This window comes from Oncorhynchus masou, chromosome 24, assembly GCF_036934945.1.
Source record: "Oncorhynchus masou masou isolate Uvic2021 chromosome 24, UVic_Omas_1.1, whole genome shotgun sequence".
Lineage (NCBI taxonomy): Eukaryota > Metazoa > Chordata > Actinopteri > Salmoniformes > Salmonidae > Oncorhynchus > Oncorhynchus masou.
The window spans coordinates 21,555,275-21,569,940 of record NC_088235.1 but is presented as its reverse complement, the minus strand read 5'-3'; the positions used below and the strand labels follow the sequence as shown (position 1 = coordinate 21,569,940).

Genomic DNA, 14,666 nt, shown 5'->3' with positions numbered 1-14,666 from the left:
CTTTGTGCACACACTTGGAATTCTCAACCAGCTTCTTTTTTTCTTTTTTTATTTCACCTTTATTTAACCAGGTAGGCTAGTTGAGAACAAGTTCTCATTTACAACTGCGACCTGGCCAAGATAAAGCATAGCAATGTGAGCAGACAGTTACACATGGAGTAAACAAACAAGTCAATAACACAGAAAAAGAAAGTATATACATTGTGTGCAAAAGGCATGAGGAGGTAGGAGAATAATTACAATTTAGCAGATTAACGAGTGATAAATGATCAGATGGTCATGTGCAGGTAGAGATACTGGTGTGCAAAAGAGCAGAAAAGTAAATAAAAACAGTATGGGGATGAGGTAGGTAAATTGGGTGGGCTATTTACCGATGGACTATGTACAGCTGCAGCGATCGCTTAGCTGCTCAGATAGCAGATGTTTAAAGTTGGTGAGGGAGATAAGTCTCCAACGATTTTTGCAATTTGTTCCAGTCACAGGCAGCAGAGAACTGGAAGGAAAGGCTTGAGGGACGATCAGTGAGATACACCTGCTGGAGCGCGTGCTATGGGTGGGTGTTGCCATCGTGACCAGTGAACTGAGATAAGGCGGAGCTTTACCTAGCATGGACTTGTAGATGACCTGGGGCCAGTGGGTCTGGCGACGAATATGTAGCGAGGACCAGCCGACTAGAGCATACAGGTCGCAGTGGTGGGTGGTATAAGGTGCTTTAGTGACAAAACGGATGGCACTGTGATAAACTGCATCCAGTTTGCTGAGTAGAGCATTGGAAGCTATTTTGTAGATGACATCGCCAAAGTCTAGGATCGGTAGGATAGTCAGTTTTACTAGGGTAAGTTTGGCGGTGTGAGTGAAGGAGGCTTTGTTGCGAAATAGAAAGCCGACTAGATTTGATTTTAGATTGGAGATGTTTGATATGAGTCTGGAAGGAGAGTTTACAGTCTAGCCAGACACCTAGGTACTTATAGATGTCCACATATTCTAGGTCGGAACCATCCAGGGTGGTGATGCTAGTCGGGTGTGCGGGTGCAGGCAGCAAACGGTTGAAAAGCATGCATTTGGTTTTACCAGCGATTAAGAGCAGTTGGAGGCCACGGTAGGAGTGTTGTATGGCATTGAAGCTTGTTTGGAGGTTAGATAGCACAGTGTCCAAGGAAGGGCCAGAAGTAAACAGAATGGTGTCATCGGCGTAGAGGTGGATCAGGGAATTGCCCGCAGCAAGAGCAACATCATTGATATATACAGAGAAAAGAGTCGGCCCGAGAATTGAACCCTGTGGCACCCCCATAGAGACTGCCAGAGGACCGGACAACATGCCTTCCGATTTGACACACTGAACTCGGTCTGCAAAGTAGTTGGTGAACCAGGCAAGGCAGTCATTAGAAAAACCGACCGAGGCTACTGAGTCTGCCGATAAGTATATGGTGATTGACAGAGTCGAAAGCCTTGGCCAGGTCGATGAAGACGGCTGCACAGTACTGTCTTTTATCGATGGCGGTTATGATATCGTTTAGTACCTTGAGCGTGGCTGAGGTGCACCTGTGACCAGCTCGGAAACCGGATTGCACAGCGGAGAAGTGGGTGGGATTCGAGATGGTCAGTGATTTGTTTGTTGACTTGGCTTTCGAAGACCTTAGATAGGCAGGGCAGGATGGATATAGGTCTGTAACAGTTTGGGTCCAGGGTATCACCCTCTTTGAAGAGGGGGATGACTGCAGCAGCTTTCCAATCCTTGGGGATCTCAGACGATATGAAAGAGAGGTTGAACAGGCTGGTAATAGGGGTTGCGACAATGGCGGCGGATAGTTTCAGAAATAGGTAGTCACCTGAAATGCACCATAAATTCATTTGTGGAGTTTCTTCCCTTAATGTGTTTGAGCAAATCAGTTGTGTTGTGACAAGGTAGGGGTTGTATACAGAAATGGCCCTATTTGGTAAAAGACCAAATCCATATTATGGCAAGAACAGCTCAAATAAGCAAAGAGAAATGACAGTCTACTTCGAGTCAAGGTCAGTCAGGAAAATTTCAAGAGCTTTGAAAGTTGAAGTGCCGTCACACTTGGGGCTCCCAAGTGGGGCAAGACGCTGCATCTCAGTGCTAGAGGCGTGACTAGTGAGAAACTGGTTCAAATCACAACCAGCTGTGTCTCAACCAGCTGGGATTGGGAGTCTCATAGGGTGGTGCACAATTGTCCGAATTCGGCTGGTATAGGCCTTCATTGTAAATAAGAATTTGTCCTTACCTGACTTTTTAAAATTAAATCAAGCGTGATGCACCTTGGTCTGAGGAAACAGATAATATACATTTCAACCTACTATGTGTGCCAGTAGGTGTTCCTCAGGAATTCCAGGCCCTAAACAGGAATGATGGTTTATGACATCTACTACCAATTCTTGGCCCCGCTATTGTGGATGCCAAATAGACCTCATGGATAAATATACTATAATCAACAACGTTTTGTTAACTATACCTGCTCTGCCCATACTGGTATGGCTGAGCAATTGGAGGCTACTACCAGGACCGCCAGGCAGAAGAGATTGACTTTCGATATGATCCTGGTCAGTCAGGGAGGGGTTTGCAAAACATTTGGTGAACAATGTTGTACATTTATACCTAATAATATCCCAGATGGGAGCATATCAAAAGCATTGGTTGGGTTGGACGAGCTTTCGGCAGAAATGAAGGGCGTGGCTGGGGTGGAGGAGTCTGGCTGGATGTCTTGGATGGGGGTGTGGCTTGGTGAGTATGCATCACTGGTGGTTACTGGATTTTTGACCCTAATTCTTGTATTTTTATTATTGATGTGTTTGTTGCTTGCATCATACCTTGTTTGAAGAAGTCTGTTACAGATGTGGTACAGGCTTCAGGTATGATGCCCTTGCTTGATGCTCCTGAAGGAGATGCAGATACGGGATCTAACTTCTGGAGAAAGATGGGGCTGACTGAGGATGACCCCTGGTTTGCTGTGGGCGAGGTCGTGGAATGATAACTTCTTAAATACATAACGTGTACGATATAACTTCTCCTCTCTTATGTGAAGGTTTAGAGTCCCTGGGTGGCAAGGAGCCCACCTGGTACAGGATAGGAGTAGCTGAGAGGACCAGATGGTTTATAATAATGCTTTGCTCTGCTTTACTCTGTTTTCCATGACCAATGTTGTATCCTATATCTAACATGTCAATAAACAATGAAGTTTTATCCTATTTTTGGTAAGTAACACCCTTGTGGGTATCAAAAGGGGGAGTCGAAAATAATATATAATTTGTTGATTTTTTTCTGTTTTTCTGTATTAAAAAAAAGAATAATACACTTTTTATTATTTTCATGAAATGCTATTAACATATTACTATGTTGGGACCGCTGAAATAAAGGATAATGATTGTGGGTGTCAAAAGGGGGAATCAAAAACTCCAGTTTATATATATGTTAATCAACAAAGGGACGTGCATCACTTCATGTATTCACAAAATAAAGGTTTAAAGTTCCTGGGTTCATCAGCAACCTAGTATATTGGATGGTGTAGTTACACCCCACAGGGGTGTAAAAAGGGGGATTGTGAGGTTCTGTGTTATACACTATAGCCCTTACCATATCATATGTGATGGAATATTATTTGCTGTTGGCTTGTGTGGGTATATGTGTTATGCAACATAGCTGACTTGAGACATTGTTAACAGTTTCAGGGCCATGGGCCTTTCTCGTGATGGAAAAATACAGAATAACTTGAAGACAGGCACTGTGCAATGAGTTGTGAGGGCACATTCAGAACGTAGTGTCGCTGGACCTGGTTAGGGGGTCCTCCTGGTTTTCCTCACTAGACCTCCGCAGTGGCTACTGGCAGGTACCCCTCTCCCCAGAGGCAGGAGCCAAAACTGAATTCTCCACTAACAGAGGACACTGGCAGTTCAAGGTCCTGTGCTTCGACCTGTGCAACGCTCCAGCTACTTTTGAGCGTTTGATGGACAGGGTGCTGGATGCCATCCCCCGACAGCAGTGTCTTGTATACCTCGATGACATCCTGGCCCATGGCAGCTCCTTCCAGTCAGCCCTGGGGACGCTACGGCATGTGCTGGAGAGGGTGGCTGCCGCAGGCCTGAAGCTCCACCCCGAGAAGTGCCACTTCAAGAGGAGAGAGGTGTCCTTCTTGGGCCATCGAGTGGGGAAGGAGGGGATCAGCACCATGGAGGACAAATTGGGGGCTGTCAGAGACTGGGGGCTGTCAGAGCATTGGAAGTTAAGACCAGGTTTAGCCTTTGTTCTCTCTCTTACGTCTGGGCTTTACAAGAGAAGGTCACGTTTGGCTTGTGGGTTATCTTTCATTTATTTGGCGTGGTTTAATAAACCGTCAATTCGTAAACTCAAACCTGTGTCTGGACAATTGTTCCTTTATGATTGAGTCAGGTCATTACAATAAGACAAGAAAAATACAATAATTTGTGTGTTATTAGTTTAAGCACACTGTTTGTCTATTGTTGTAACTTAGATGAAGATCAGATCAAATGTGATGACTCATTAATGCTGAAATCCAGGTAATTCCAAAGAGTTCACATACTTTTGCCACTGTATATGCCATCTTTCCAAACATTGGAAGTGTCTCCTTAGACGAGAATTGGTTAAGGCTTGCAATAATACTTTTAGCCAAATAGGGGTGTTTAGAGATTGAGCTTGGAAAGCCGGGACTGAATCTAGTACCACCTGTGCCATAACTGACCAGGGGGCGGTTGTCGATAGTAATGGAATTTAGGCTTACGAGCTTTTTAAGGATGCATCTTTCCTTCACCCGCCGAAGCTGTAATACGGCATTCAGATGCTAGTCAGAACTAGGAAACTGACATTTCAGATTTACAAACTGGTTGTTGTTATACACGTGCCGCGTTTAATTAATCAGCAAGTTGGACATTTCCTAGTTCCAACTAGTTTTTGAACGCAGCACAACATAAATTTTCCAAAACAACAAGCAAAGAAAACGAACGTTTGCTAAGTGCGTTTTTGAAGCATGTGTCGATACTGATTGGACTGATAGAACGACAATGCTGCTCTCGGATCAGCTTTCTCCATTCAGATCTTACCAATTACCATACCACTAGAATTATTCCACAATACTGAGGAGGGATCAGCTCCAAGAAAGATATCACCTATGGCTGCAAATATTGAGTCGGTTTATTCTAACGCTCAACCTAAAATAATGCACAAAATCAAGATCATTGCTCTGATACCTTGAAGTAGTGGTTCCCCTTGCTCTGCAAGGGTCGCGGCTTTTGTGGAGCGATGGGTCACGATGCTTCGTGGGTGCCTGTTGTTGATGTGTGCAGAGGGTCCCTGGTTCGCGCCCGGGTATGGGCGAGGGAACGGTATAAAGTTATACTGCTACACATGAAATATAGACACATTAGCCAACAGAGCATACAAGTAGCAAAATATAACTCAATTTATTTAGCATGAAATTTGTCAAATTAATGTAAATATGCCTATAACCTATTGTATTATTTTATTGCACTCATCTCGGTTTTAATTTGAAGCATTTTTTATACGTCGCTTGCTTGTTTTATTTGTAAAGACATTGGCAACTTTATTTGTAGTGAATTGTTCTGAAGTTATCGACGGGAACAGAGGCTAATAAACCACATGATGCTATGTTCAGTAAATATCTTGTGTATAAAGTTACACGGGAGGGCGAAAAATAATCAACCGATGCGTTAGCTGTTCTACGAGTGGTCTGAGGCAAGCGTTAGATTACGAGCGTTTTCACGTGCAACGTTAATAATGATGGTTTTGGGATACAGCTAGGAGATTTAACGATGGTCCTACGAAAATGTACTATTTAGTGCTGTGTAGTGGCTTTGCTGGCATGTGTCCCACTTATATATTTTGCTCCACCAAGATGTACATGCTAAAATCGGTACTGCCCCTATGCAACCAGGGGTAATGCTTTTGACAAAAGCCAGAAACCAGATTATCTTTCTGCTGCCACATATGTAAGGGTTGAGGGGTACTGCTGAAACAGGGATTGAATCAAAGAAAATCACGAAAGAAAATGCATAATGCCAACCTTTTTTTCTTGAACAGCAATTTCTGTTTTGTATTTTGGATAACCTTTGCCTTTGCTCCTGCCAGATACCATAACCCAAAATGTTACGTGAACTTTGACACCGGAAGTGTTTAAGTACCATACCGGAAATAACTTTTGAGCGAGTGAGCGCATGAACCAGTGAAAGCAGCGGCTAGGTTTTTAATGTGACATTTTAAGTGCCATTTTAGGGACGTGGTGAGTATTTGAAAATGTTGTCCCATCTCAACTTCACCACTTAGTGTGCAAAACACGTATGACCACATGAGTGTTGACATGGAAGTAGCTAGCTAGCGTAAATACTACGCTAACGTTAGACTGGCCAGCTCTGCCAATCATCAATTCAGTTGCGATTTTTGCGCCAAACAATTTGTACGAGTTCTGTGAACATTGGATTTAATTATTCCAATGTGTAATGTTAGTGCTAGCTATATTAAGATGGATTTCGTGCGCCACTACTGCTGTCTGTAGCTAGCTGAAGGTTTGCAAAGGCTAAGTTTGTTAACTAGCTTGCTAACGTCGATAGTTTTTCGCTAGCTACTGCTGTATAATGTGATCGAGTTGAGTCATGATCGAGTTTCTTGACAGCAGGGTTACTTGGTAGCAATTTCACCGGGCTCGATGCTTAGTTAACTTTATGTATGTTTTTTTTCTTCTAATATTCTTTCAGGTCAAAATTATCTAGCTAAGGGGTTCCCTGCTACGCTCTGTTCCAACACATGACTTTTGTCGGCATTTTCAAATACAGAATTGCTCCTAGTCCTAGGTCTCTGAATTTATTTCCTTTGAGACGGTCAACAAATTGTCCACCTTCATAATTTGAGGACATGGAGCAGAACAACAGTTTGCCTCCTTTCCAGGGTCTTGCCTCCCCTCAGGTAACTAATTTGACTAATAATACATGTCAGTGAGATGTTTTTGTTGACAACACAGCTTTGCTCACATGTTCTAGATTCAACTAGCCTAATGGAGGGCTTGTTCTCACGTCTTTTACAGGGGGCAATGACACCTGGAATGCCCATCTTCAGCCCCATGATGCCCTATGGCAGTGGTCTGACTCCCCAACCCGTGACGAACACCAACAGCCTGTCTCTCCTGGAGGAGCAGCATCGGCAACAACAGCAGCAGCAGGCTTCGACTCAGCAGGGTGGGGTGTCAGGGGGCTCGGGACAGACACCACAGCTTTATCACTCCCAAACGGTCACCACCACCACACTGCCAGGAAACACCCCTCTCTACACCACTACACCGCTAACCCCCATGACACCCATCACACCTGCCACACCTGCCTCTGAGAGCTCTGGGATTGTCCCACAACTACAGTAAGTGTTCTTGAATAATGTGTTAGTCTCAACCACTATGTAGGTACTGCTATAAACCTGAAACACAAGAAGCTAAAAGATTAAGGTGAATAGTGATGGTTTGAATATGATTTTTATAGTGATGTGACCATATCAACAAGGAGAATCTCCCATCTTGATTGCATGGTTTATTTCCTTCTCTCTAGGAATATCGTATCCACTGTGAACTTGGGCTGTAAACTTGACTTAAAAACAATAGCACTCCGAGCTAGAAATGCTGAGTACAATCCAAAGGTAAGCATATTGTTATTATTAATTTGTTGCATACATAGATTAGCAGATGCTAACCATTTACCGTCGTGTGAATTGACCATGGTAGCAATGGAAAGGGAACAGTTTAGAGGTTATTGGAATTTTGGCAACAGTTCATCTGACTCATGACTGAATCTAAACATTACACCGTTGATTTGATATCTATTTTACATTTGCTGTACTATAACTAAATCTGAAAATACTCTGAATACATTCAGTAACATAAAAAATGACAAGTGTTTTTTTGAGAGGATTAACTGGGTTCTCCAAGTGGCTACACACCTCTCCAATGTGCACAATTCCTAAGTATTTTCAATGCACTTTTATGACTCAGAGAGTCTTCAACTATAAGGTGCTTTTTTTAAATATTTTTTTTAGCTCTCCTGGCTGTGCCGTTGAGGAACTAGAGCAGCACACTTGTGGTTGTTTTGTTTGGAACACATTCCCGCCATCACACAATTACTGTTTATGCAATCAAAGAGTGGTCCATTTATAAATTGCAAATCTGGGTCAGATGGGCATCATTTGAAAACCTGTTCTCTTGTCAATATGACTAGCTAAGTTATAATATAGGACACAACAGTGTTAGGCTTTCACAATGCAATTCAGGGAAACGGATCATTTTGGTGCGCATGGGGATCATGAGTGCATTAAGGTGTGTGTGCCGCGGTGAATTTTCTTCAACAGACTAACATTCTGTTCAGAACAACCCAGGGTATGTCGCCATGTAATCCTGTACATCAAACATGGTGAGTTTTTTTTGATCTGGAAATGTGAAGTGCACATTTGGACTCACAGGTGTTTGGCTTGTTTGTTTCAAATTATATTGGTCACAATACACATGGTTAGCAGATGTTATTGCAAGTGTATCGAAATGCTTGTGCCTCTAGTTTCAACAGTGCAGTAATATCTAACAATTCCACAACAAAAATCTAATACACACATGTCTAAGTGAAAGGAATAACAATGTAAAAATATATGGGTGAGCAATGTGAGAGCGGCATAAGCTGAGATGCAATAGATAGCATAGAATACAGTATATACATATGAGATGAGTAATGCAAGATATGTAAATATTGATGTATGACATCAGAGGCATTTATTATAGTTCTCAACATCTCACATTTGAAAATACATTGAGTCCTCTTAATTTACAGCATTTACCACAGACAATTATTATTTTTTGTGCAAAAGTTGCGGGAGGGATGGAGGCAACGTCTTGTCGTGCGAAGTGCACAAGCTCTGAACCCATACAGTGCTGTGAAGCGCAAAGCCAGAGCTTTGATGTCATGTATGGCATTTTACTCTACAGCCACTGCATTCCAATTTAGCTGTTTATCAGTGCGCAAATCTCCTGTTTTCAACCCGCATATGGGTACGAGTGTAAAGTTAAAGCAGGTGCAGCAAAATGCCTGATTCTAGCTCCAGCATACACAAATAATCCCCCCCCGGCCTTGACAAAAAAGAATCAAGAAATATCTGAAGATGCAATGTCAGTCCGTAATATAAGTATGCAGTGTGTGTATGGACAATATATAAGTAATGGGTATGCACATCAGTAGTCAGGTAGCCTAGTGGTTAAGAGTGTTGGGCCAGTAACCAAAAGGTGACTAGATGAAAAATCTGTCTGTGCCCTTCAGCAAGGCACTTAACCCTAATTGCTCCTGTAAGTCACTCAGGATAAGTTTGTCTGCTAAATTATTAAAATGTAGTTAGTGTATTCATAAAGTATTCAGACCCCTTCACTTTATACACATTTTGTTACAGCCTTATTCTAAAATGGGTTATATTAGATTTTTTTTTCTCATCTACACAATCATTTATCAAGTTTTATTTCAAGCAAATTTATTACAAATAAAAAAGGATACCTTATTTACACAAGTATTTATGAAACTCAAACTTGAGCTTAGGTGCATCCTGTTATTATTGATCATCCTTGATGTTTCTCCAACTTGATTGGAGTCCACCCGTGGTAAATTCAATTAATTGGACATGATTTTAAATTTTTTATTTTTACCTTTTATTTAACTATCAAATTCTTATTTTCAATGCCGGCCTAGGAACAGTGGGTTAACTGCCTGTTCAGGGGCAGAACGACAGATTTGGAACGCTCTAACCACTAGGCTACCCTACCCCTGATTAGGAAAGGCACACACCTGTCTATATAAGGTCCCAAAGTTGACCATGCATGTCGGAGCAAAAACCAAGCCATGAGGTCGAAGGAATTGTCCATAGAGCTCAGAGACAGAATTGTGCCGAGGCACAGATCTAGGGAAGGGTACCAAATAATTAATGCAGCATTGAAGGTCCCCAAGAATGCAGTGTCCTCCATTCTTAAATTGAAGAAGTTTGGAACCACCAAGACTCTTCCTGGCGCTGGCTGCCTGGCCAAACTGAGCAATCAGGGGAGAAGGACCTTGTTCAGGGAGGTGACAAATAACTCAATGGTCACTACGACAACTCCAGAGTTTCTCTGTGGAGATGGGGAAAACCTTCCAGAATGACAACTATATCTGCAGCACTCCACCAAGCAGGCCTTTATGGTAGAGTGATCAGATGAAGAGAAGCCACTCCTCAGTAAAATGCACATAATAGCCCACTTGGAGTTTGTCTAAAGGCACCTAAAAGACTCTGACAAGATTCTCTGGTCTGATGAAACCATGATTAAACTTTGGCCTGAATGCCAAGTGCCAAGTCTGGAGGAAACCAGACACCGCTCATCACCTGGCCAATAGCATCTCTACAGTAAAGCATGGTGGTGGCAGCATCATGCTGGGGGGATAATTTTCAGGGACTGGGAGACTCATCAGGATCCAAGGAAAGATGAACGGAGCAAAGTACAGTGGTCCTTGATGAAGACCTCAGACTGGATTGAAGGTTCACCTTCCAGTAGGACAATGACCCTAAGCACGCAGCCAAGACAATATAGGAGTGGCTTCGGGACAAGTCCTTGAGTGGCCCAGCCAGCGCCCGGACCTGAACCCGATCAAATATCTCTGGAAAGACCTGAAAATAGCTGTGCAGCGACGCTCCCCTTCCAACCTGACAGAGCTTGAGAGGATCTACAGAGAAGAATGGGAGAAACACTCCAAATACAGGTGCCCCAAGCTTGTAGCGTCATACCCTAGAAGGCTCGAGGCTGTAAACGCTGCCAAAAGTGCTTGAGAAAAGGGTCTGAATACTTATGTAAATGTGATATTTCAGTTTTAAATATTTGCAAACATTTCTAAAAAGCCGTTTTTGCTTTGTCAATATGGGGTATTGTGTGTAGATTGAAGAGACAATTTAATAATTTTTACGTTACAGCCTTATGTTACATTATAGCCTTATTCTAAACATGTGGAAAAGGGAATTCGGAAAGTATTCAGACCCCATGTCGAGAATACACAGCTCATCCTATATAATAACTCGTGCTGTACATTTTCCAAATCATTGTCAGGGCCCAGGGAAAGGTGAAATGGGACCAAGCTAAAATGCCAACTAGAAAGGGCCTGAAAGGCATGTTGCTTCTGGTCCGAGAATGTCCCACCAAGACACTGTTGTTCTATTGAACAAATTCGCAACTTTGTCTTACAGCGATTTGCTGCTGTTATCATGAGAATACGAGAGCCAAGAACAACTGCACTTATCTTCAGCTCTGGGAAAATGGTGTGCACAGGAGCTAAAAGGTTAGTATCTTCTTTCAACAAAGAAAAAACACAACCTATGAGAACATCTATTTAAAGGCCTCATGCTCCCTCTTCCCCCTCCCAGTGAAGAGCAGTCCCGCCTGGCGGCCAGGAAATATGCCAGAGTCGTGCAGAAGTTGGGCTTCCCAGCCAAATTCCTTGATTTCAAGATACAGAACATGGTGGGCAGCTGTGATGTCAAATTCCCCATTCGGTTAGAGGGACTTGTACTAACTCACCAGCAGTTCAGCAGGTTTGTAAAATTCACTACTGCAATATTAAAGTCTGTAATAGCTGAGGAGATGCAATGTCATACTTGGAATTCTGTCATTTTGTTCATTATTTATAATACTGCGATTGGTATTCCTAAAGTGATTTAGTACTGAGAGCAAAGATCATAAGTAGACCTCATCGTTTTCTTGTTTTTCAGTTATGAACCGGAGTTGTTCCCTGGGCTAATCTATAGAATGATCAAACCCAGAATTGTCCTGTTGATATTCGTTTCAGGCAAAGTTGTTTTAACAGGTGAGTTTTTCTCCTTTTCCTAATGACATACAGTGCCTTGCAAAAGTATTCACCCCCTTGGTGTTTTTCTTTATTTTGTTGCATTACAACCTGTAATTTAAATAGATTTGGATTTCATGTAATGTACAAACACAAAGTCAATTGGTGAAGTGAAAATAATAAACTTAACTTGTTTAAAAAAATATATAAATGGAAAAGTGGTGCATGCATATGTATTCACCCCCTTTGCTATGAATCCCCTAAATAAGAAATTGTGTAACCAATTACCTTCAGAAGTCACATAATAATTTAGATTGCACACAAGTGGACTTTAAGTGTCACATGATCTCTGTTCTGAAAGGCCCCACTACCAAGCAAGCGGCACTATGAAGACCAAGGAGCTCTCCAAACCGGTCAGGGACGAAGTTGTGGAGAAGTACAGATTAGGTTTGGGTTATAAAAAATATCCTAAACTTTGAACATCCCACGGAGTACCATTAGATCCATTATTAAAAAATAGAAAGAATATGGCACCACAAACCTGCCAATAGAGCGCTGGCCACAAACTCACAGACCAGGCAAGGAGGGCATTAATCAGAGGCAACAAAGATGACCCTGCAGGAGCTGCAAAACTCCACAGTGGAGATTGGAGTATCTGTCCATTGGACCACTTTAAGCCGTACACTCCACAGAGCTGGGCTTTACGGAAGAGTGTCCAGAAAAAAATCCATTGCTTAAAGAAAAAAATTATCAAACATGTTTGGTGTTTGCTAAAAGGAATATGGGAGACTCCCGAAACATATGGAAGAAGGTACTCTGATCAGATGAGACTAAAATTGAGCTTTTTGGCCATCAAGGAAAACGCTTTGTCTGGTGCAAACCCAACACCACATCACCCCGAGAATACCATCCCCACAGTGAAGCATGGTGGTGTGGATGTTTTTCATTGGCAGGGACTGGGAAACTGGTCAGAATTGAAGGATGGCGCTAAATACAGGTACCTTCTTGAGGGAAACCTATTTCAGTCTTCCAGAGATTTGAGACTGGGATCGAGGTTCACCTTCCAGCAGGACAATGACCCTAAGCATACTGCTAAAGCAACACTCGAGTGGTTTAAGGGGAAACATTTAAATGTCTTTGAATGGCCTAGTCAAAGCCCAGACCTCAATCCAATTGAGAACCCATCCAACTTGAAGGAGCTGGAGCAGTTTCGCCTTGAAGAATGGGCAAATATCCCAGTGGCTAGATGTGCCAAGCTTATAGAGACATACCCCAAGAGACTTGCAGCTGTAATTGCTGCAAAAGGTGGCTCTACAAAGTATTGACTTTGGGGGGGTTGAATAGTTATGCACACAAGTTATGTTTTTTTTTTGTCTGGTTTCATATTTAAAAAATATTTAGCATCTTCAGTGGTAGGCATGTTGTGTAAATCAAATGATACAAACCCCCCAAAATTAATTTTAATTCCAGGTTGTAAGACAACAAAATAGGAAAAATGCCAAGGGGGGTGAATACTTTGGCAAGCACCGGTAGAAAAAGGGAATTTGTCAATTTTTGTCAAATGTAACTTGCATATTTGACTATTGTTGCTGCTTATTTCAAGGTGCGAAGGTGAGAGGAGAAATTTATGAAGCATTTGAAAACATCTACCCGATCTTGAAAGGATTCAGGAAGACGACGTAAATATTTGTCTGACATTATTTTAAAAATTTGTTTTAATAGTCACGGGTACACTTGTCCTTTGTTGTGACCCGTTCCTTTGGGGGACTGATTGGACCTGCACAGTTTAATCAACAAAGCAGGGACCACTCCTATTCACCTTAAAGGGATAATTCTGAGATTTTGGCAATGAGGCCTTTTATCTACTTAGTCAGATGACCTCGTGGATACCATTTTTATGTCTGTTTCCAGTATGAAGGAAGTTAAATGTAGTTTCTTGAGTTAATGCGAACTAGCTTTAGCATGCTAGCAGATACCCGTAGATTTCCAGTCACTGCACTAATGCTAGTTAGCATTGGCTTGCAAAAATACCTTTTAACTTCCTTCATACTGGACATGCATGGTATTTATGAGTTGATCTGAATCTGGGGGAGTAGATAAGGGTGGTACTTGGAGAAATGCTGTATTTTAGCAGTTTTTTTTTGTTTTTGTTTTTTTTGACTCTTGCTTATTAAATAAGGCAGTCTTGGCTGGCTCTTTAATTTTTCTAAAGTAGGTTTTATTGTTAACGTACAGTTTCTCAGTGCATCTTTGTCCACACATTCCCTACAGACATTTTAAGATTGATAATTTAAATGGTTTTGTCTTTTTCATTGTTGTATGAAGAATCTCACTTGGGATTGTATCGCAGCAAGTCTTAACTACCCAATTTGTCATTATTTTAACATTGTTTGGATGACTGGTACTGAAGGCAAGAAAATGGAACATTAATAATGCAGCCTTAGTCTGCATCTTAGGAATGTTATTAGTCATATCTGTATGTACCTCATGTCTTATTTCTCATTCAGTTTTTGGTCATGATTGAAGAACCCTCATGTTTTAATGCTATAATGGACAAACTAGCCTTATTCACCATGGATTTTGTTTCATTTTACACACTGTATTTTTGGTCTACCATGAAAGCCCTGTCAGTAATTTGTTCGTTTTAAATGTTATTTTGCTACCTTGTGAACAGTTAAATGTTTCCTTACTAATTCTGATCTCCCTCCTTTAGTTTAAAAAGCTTTGTCTTGAGGGTATGGCAAGATTTACAACAATCCAGGGAATGACTGTACATGGATTTGAGATAGCATGACCAGTAATGAATGGAC

At 41.9% G+C, this 14,666-nt stretch overlaps 1 protein-coding gene across 3 annotated transcripts; it reads left to right on the top strand.

Annotated features, from left to right (window-relative positions):
• The first annotated feature begins 6,161 nt into the window (after positions 1–6,161).
• On the top strand, positions 6,162–14,549 carry tbp (TATA box binding protein). 3 transcript variants are annotated; one of them, XM_064933421.1, is made up of 8 exons: positions 6,162–6,269; positions 6,742–6,949; positions 7,068–7,393; positions 7,579–7,666; positions 11,261–11,352; positions 11,438–11,605; positions 11,783–11,877; positions 13,460–14,549. In XM_064933421.1, the coding sequence occupies exons 2-8, from the start codon at positions 6,899–6,901 to the stop codon at positions 13,537–13,539; spliced, it is 900 nt and encodes a 299-aa protein (XP_064789493.1). In that variant the 5' UTR covers positions 6,162–6,269; positions 6,742–6,898; the 3' UTR covers positions 13,540–14,549. The 3 variants fall into 3 exon arrangements, with proteins under 3 accessions (XP_064789493.1, XP_064789495.1, XP_064789494.1); XM_064933423.1 differs by lacking the exon at positions 13,460–14,549 and adding an exon at positions 12,218–13,437; XM_064933422.1 differs by having other exon boundaries at positions 6,169–6,269; positions 6,832–6,949.
• The last annotated feature ends 117 nt before the right edge of the window (positions 14,550–14,666 follow it).

What these genes read in the sequence shown, in the direction of transcription:
- tbp (XM_064933421.1), top strand. Translation starts at nt 6,899, where the DNA reads ATGGAGCAGAACAACAGTTTGCCTCCTTTCCAGGGTCTTGCCTCCCCT. An exon ending in GGGATTGTCCCACAACTACA is followed by an intron (nt 7,394 to 7,578) that starts GTAAGTGTTCTT and finishes CCTTCTCTCTAG; the next exon opens with GAATATCGTATCCACTGTGA. An exon ending in GTGTGCACAGGAGCTAAAAG is followed by an intron (nt 11,353 to 11,437) that starts GTTAGTATCTTC and finishes TCCCCCTCCCAG; the next exon opens with TGAAGAGCAGTCCCGCCTGG.